This window comes from Pantherophis guttatus, chromosome 1 (assembly GCF_059756535.1).
Source record: "Pantherophis guttatus breed Tessera chromosome 1, ASM5975653v1, whole genome shotgun sequence".
Classification (NCBI taxonomy): domain Eukaryota; kingdom Metazoa; phylum Chordata; class Lepidosauria; order Squamata; family Colubridae; genus Pantherophis; species Pantherophis guttatus.
In genome coordinates, this window is record NC_142063.1 from 321,761,056 (window position 1) to 321,767,148 (window position 6,093).

General features: G+C 41.0%; 1 protein-coding gene across 4 annotated transcripts in view; it reads left to right on the forward strand.

Moving 5' to 3' along the window:
• The window catches only part of OTOF (otoferlin), a 177,010-nt gene extending 171,389 nt beyond the window's left edge, over positions 1-5,621 (forward strand). For 2 of the 4 annotated variants that reach the window (XM_034421227.3, XM_034421229.3), the window contains exons 45-47: positions 933-1,033; positions 1,283-1,486; positions 2,320-2,447. In XM_034421227.3, the coding sequence (XP_034277118.2) occupies positions 933-1,033; positions 1,283-1,463 (282 nt within the window). In that variant the 3' untranslated portion in view covers positions 1,464-1,486; positions 2,320-2,447. Of the gene's footprint in view, positions 1-932; positions 1,034-1,282; positions 1,487-2,319 lie in introns of all 4 variants that reach the window. The other 2 variants (XM_034421228.3, XM_087883343.1) reach the window with 1 other exon arrangement.
• The last annotated feature ends 472 nt before the right edge of the window (positions 5,622-6,093 follow it).

The following is a 6,093-nucleotide window of genomic DNA, read 5'->3' on the forward strand; positions in this document are numbered from 1 at the left end:
TTTGTAAGTGGCTAACGTATTTTCTAATTCAGAAAAATATAAGAAAGGGGAGGAGGTGCATAATAAGACTTGCACAATTTGATGTCAGTGCTACTAGGTGGACCAGACCAAGACATAAGGCACTCTCCACAGGAAGGATAAAGCTAATTTTATTGAGATGGGCTATATTAACAGGATTTTACAAGTGTCATTGTGCTGTACTTCCTCCCCTTTCTGTAATTATATTTCTGGGATTATAAATAATATATGATATATTATATTTCTGTGAATTAGGCAGGTGTCTGAGCCACTTACAAATGCTTTCATAAGAGCCATGGTAGTGTAGTGGTTAAATGTAGTACTGCAGGCTACTTCTGCTGACTACCGGCTGCCAGCAGTTCGAGTCTCATCGGCTCAAGGTTGATTTAGCCTTCCATCCTTCTGAGGTCGATAAAATTGTTGGGGGGCAACATGCTGACACTGTAAACCACTTAGAGAGGACCGTGAAGTACTGTGAAGTGATATATAAGTCTAAGTACTATTGCTATTGTTGGTTGTGGATTTATGAGATGTTTACCCTTCGTTGCTTTAGTAATAGAGTTAGGCTATTTTAACAAATATGTGAGGTTAGCCCCAACCTTCCTATCTTTTCATAAGGGCCTAAAGACATGGCTTTGCCAGTCAGCTTGGGGCTCCAGTAGGGGAACAGCACAATGGAGGTGGTTGATTAATAACACATCTCACCTTCCCCCCACTCCAACCCCACCCTCCCCGTGTGTCTTCGATTTTATAAATAAATAAATAATAAATGTTGCCATCAAGATCATTTCCATACTTTCTACAAATGTCTACACAATATCCTTCTTATCATACAAACAAATTCACCTGTACCTTTATCGTATCTAAAAGCATAGCCTTGTTTATTCTCTGTGATCTTTTGATCCCCCCTGCAGGGTAAAGTGGAAGCTGAGCTTCATTTACTGACAGCTGAGGAAGCCGAGAAATGCCCAGCTGGATTGGCTCGCAATGAGCCAGACCCATTGGAAAAACCCAAGTGAGTGCATGAGAAAGGATGATGGGAGCAGGGATATCCAAGCAGACTGATACCCTGTATCCTGTATGGATACTGAATTGGGGAGGCCACGGGAGAGTTTATCAACACACGGTACTATGGCAGAAAGCAAAATTAGACTGCCTCTACTGTCATCACCCGTCCTTCCCCATGACGCCATTCAGTTTTCCTGTTTTTCTCTTACTTATATATTGTTGGCCTCTCTCTTCTCCTTGCCCCACCCTGCCCTAGCCGCCCAGATACCAGCTTCATCTGGTTCCTGAACCCTCTCAAGTCCATCCGCTACTTTATCTGGCATACCTATCGTTGGCTTCTGCTGAAAATCCTTCTCCTCGTTCTCTTGCTCCTTATGATTGGCCTCTTCCTTTACTCTATGCCTGGCTATCTGGTCAAGAAACTTCTCGGGGCCTGAGTAGGCTTCCTTCTTTGCCTAGGGTATTTCTGTTTTTCCACCTATTCATGCTTACAGTATCATTTTATGCCACGATAAGTCCATTGTAAATATAGGTCGGCTGTAGTGAGGATGGTAGGTAGCTTGCAAATTATAATGCTGCCATTCCCCAAGGTAGAATGCATGTTCTTCTATCCAAACGTGTGAGGGTTTGCTAAGGTTATTGATTGAGTGGTTTTGACACGTTCAGAGATAGTTTTCTTGATGATTGTATCAGATCATTGCAGAATGGAATCTTAGGCTTGAAAACAAGCCATGGAACTGAACATTCAAGACCTAAACATCCAAGAAAATAAAATTCTTGGTGAGGAGAAAAGGAAAATCAGAAAACCTCTAGATCACAAAAATCCCTCCAAAACCTGAGGAGTAGCCCACTACACTCTTCCAAATGGCTGAAAAGCCTTGTGTTATGAAAATCACATCCCAACATCCTCTCAAGAATTTATGGGTGACAAGCTATTTTACTGGGGCTTCTGAAGCAAGATTGCAAAAGATAAAAACCTTTTTGTTAGCTTGGCATTAGGCCACCAAGGTCTGGATAGGTTTCTAACCTTTGTACCTTACCTTTACTGATACAAAAGGATTTGTCATGTATTTGGGTGGTGATGAACAAGGCTTGTTGTTGTGTTTGATTTAGCCTCTCATCAAGAATTTTCTTGTGCCATCAGGCCAACAATAGGATAAATGAGAAGGTGCCAAATTTTGCTCATTTTGGTAGCTTTGACATATTTAAAGAAGCAATTTGCTATTGAACAGTGGGTGTTCTTGGGATGGTAAGTTGTAGGCAAAAGTTGAATATTTATTTTTTCCTTTTCAGTCGTCCAGACACATCCTTCATCTGGTTCCTGAACCCACTCAAGTCTATCAGATACCTCATTTGTACCCGTTACAAATGGCTCATTATCAAGATTGTCCTGGCTCTTCTACTTCTCATCATGGTGGCCCTTTTCCTTTACTCCATGCCTGGTTATATGGTCAAGAAGCTTCTGGGAGCATGAGACAGCTGCCCTATTCTCCCATTTCTGACCTGATTGTCAGAAACAGCCTTTCATTTCTGTTTAGTAGCTTCCTTTTTTGGACCTTTTCTTTTTCTTTTTTTCTTTTTTGGGATTTTGGATTTTGAAAGCAGGAATCAGATCCAGAATTGCTTTATTGTTGCTTTGTGACTTGAAAAAGGAAGAATGTCTCCCTCCCAAGGTTCACTGTAAGTTCTCTTTTCAGCAATGTCCTTCAGTCTCTTCAACAACTTAATGCCTCCCCTCCCACATTTAATTGTTGTTACCTCAATTTCAGTGTCCTCCATGAATGAATTAATCTTAAGTGGAATTACCTTGACGACCAGGATTCCATTTTGTGTGGATTGCATTTATCCAAAATCTCCCTTCTTTTCTGTTTTTTATTGTTTTCTTCCTTTGTTGATATCACAAAAGTGTGTCTCCCCCAAAAGCTGAAATTTCAAAGGATTCCTGTTCATATTATATTTGGAGTGATCAGCTACTTAAGAAATCTTGGCATATTTTCTTGGAATCTGATGCTGCAGTTTCCCCTTACTATGAAAAGAAATTGCCCCCTGCTCCCCTGACCATGTGACATTTTATTGCAATGGAAAGAAGGAAGGCTTGCCCTTCCAAGGTTTTGCATGAAAACAGCTAGCAGCCTCCTAGCTTCGGACAACGAAAGAAAATAAGCATTTTGTTTTGTCGGAGTGTGTAATGTGGTGGCAAGAGTGTGAACCACTGGTGGAATTCAAATTTTTTTACTACCGGTTCTGTGGGCATGGCTTGGTGGGCGTGGCTTGGTGGGAGTAGCAGGGGAAGGATACTGTAACATCTCCATTCCCTCCCCACTCCAGGGGAAGGATACTGTAAAATCCCCATTTCCTCCCATAAACTGAGACTTGGGAGGCAGAGACTAGATGGGGCCAGTCAGAGGTGGTATTTACCGGTTCTCTGAACTACTCAAAATTTCCGCTACCGGTTCTCCAGAACTGGTCAGAACCTGCTGAAACCCCCCTCTGGTGTGAACTGCAATGGCCCCAAGCTATGGGTTCAGTTTATAGGCAAATTATTATTTTCCTCATTTTAGTTCCTTCTTTACAATTTGTTGTGAGGTGCACGTTATACCCAAATAAACTAAAATTGACACACTTCAAAACCTAATTATTAAATAAAAGAACAGGCAGTTCTTGCTCAATCTTGAAACATTCAATGCTTGAAAAGCATCCTGGAATCATTACAGAAATGTTGCTTGGATATGCACCTGTGTACACAATTATGCTCCATTAATGCAACTGGGAAATGAAAGAATTTTTATTTTTAAAGATGACCACTATAATGGGATTGGTTGTGATCCTTAGACAGGGTTTTTGATATTTTCCAGTTGGAAAAACTGGCAAGTCAAGCTTTGAAGAACATTGTGGAAAGGCAATGTTTCATAGAGGGCCAAGACGTTCTTTTGAACTTTTAATTATCAGGTATAAAGCTGGTAAACAGCTGCTTTTTATGGTATGTGATTGAGCAGGAAGTAGAATCAGTTGCTGAGACAAGTAACCTCCAGAATAAGAAGTGTGGTAGGGTTGGGGAACACATTATAATGTTATATCCTATTTTAATGGGAAATTATATCATTTTGAAGTATGAATCTGCCGGTGAAACCCTCTAACACCGGATGAGAGCAGGAAAGAGGGGAGTGAAATATCCAGACTGTTAAACTCAGATTATGCTGTGGGAATGTAGGCAATGCCAAATGATACTGAAGGACAGCTAACACGGCCAGTTCCAGTGGTGGGATTCAGCCAGTTCTGTCTGATTCAGGTGAACCAGTAGGCCCCGCCCACCCACACAAACGTAATGCCGTTCTATTTAGCCATGTTTTGGAGGCAAAGAGCTCACATTTGTGAACCGGTAGGGAAGGTAAGTGAATCCCACCTCTGGCCAGTTCATATTATAATCATTTCACAAAACTGGGTTATCTCTTCAAAGCCCATACATATTTAGTTCAATCTATCCTCCCATACACATTCAGTCCTCTCCAACAGAGAGGACCGTTTAAGAGTGTCTTTCTTAATTCAACAGTCCAGTGCTCATAAGCATCATCTCTTTAAAATGAATACATTAAGATGCTGTTCATCTTATTCTCATTCTACCTGTTCCTTAACCTACTATCCCTGCTAGATTTGGTATCTGTTCCTAATCATTATGGCACCAAAATGCTGAATTGTGTGTTGTGAGTGACGTACAAATTTTGTCACATTGTACTTGCATCATGCACTGGAGGGTGCAAGCTGTGATGTCACAACACATGTTTTATCACATGCTACCCTGCCACTGCCACCCCCCCATGCCTGCCGGTCTTCTGGTACCTAGAAGACATAGTGTGTATGTCAAGTGTGGATGTGGACTTTAGATCACTAACACATTTTCTTGCAAGCCAGTTGCAGAAGCATGCAAGGAGGTGGCTGCAACTCCTTCTAGTTTCTAATGATAATAATTGTTTCTGTTAGACTTAAGTTATGAGTCAGATACCTCTCCCAAACATGTGCTCGATAAGCAAGTCTACCATGCTATAGTATCATAAGGCAACAGTCCCCAACCTTTTTGGCACCATGGACTTGTTTTGTGGAAGACAATTTTTCCACAGACCAGAGGGAGAGGGATGATTTCGGTTTCAGTCACCGCTCACCTCCAGCTTTGCGATCTGATTCCTAACAGGACAGAGACCGGTACTGATCCATGGCCCAAAGGTTTGGGAACCTTGTCATAAGGGACCTGCAATAGCTAACAGAAGCAAAAAATCTGCCTCTTCAGGAGGCAAAGATAACTTACAAGTTGGAAAGAGATGTGATGTCCTAAGCTTTAACTGATCAGATTTCTAGAAAAAAATAAATAGCACAATTGCACTGCCTTTTTGCTGTTCTCTTTCACAGCGTAGCACAAAGTGAAGTTCCTGTATTTCATGCTTATTATTTCCTGGGTTGTGTGAAAACTATTGCTTTTATTTCCTTACAGTTGTGGGGTGGGGTCTGATATTGGTAGGGGTATTTTTCTGTGCACTGTTAATATAGTATCTCTGGATCAAGAGAAAATCTGTACATTCTTTAATAAAAATGAATCACTGAAAGCAACAGACTCCTGTGCGTAATAACTACATAGGGAAGAAGCTAGGGAAAACCACCATGTTCGTCAAGATAGAAAACTATATCTACATTCTGGATCAGAAAAGCAGTCCTCAATTAAGGATCCCACTTTTCTTTTACAATATCTTGTGATCCTGGTCATGATAGCCTTAAAATGTACTTCCAAGCTTCTAAAGATGGCAGCCCATCTTTAGGAAAACAATAGCACTCTCTCTTCTTTATGTGAACTAGAATGTGCTGGAAATGCTCAGTTGAGTTTCTTTCCAAGAACATCTTTGCCTTGTAAGCACATTCTGTGCTCTCTTATAATATGATTTCCAGGCACTGGGTCTTCTTCTTAGTGTTTTAATAGTCTTTCTTGAAATCTGCCACATGTCTGCACATTGCTATTATTTATAGGCTGTAAAGTACTGGATTATGACAACACATTTTCCACACACTGATGATCATGGTGGA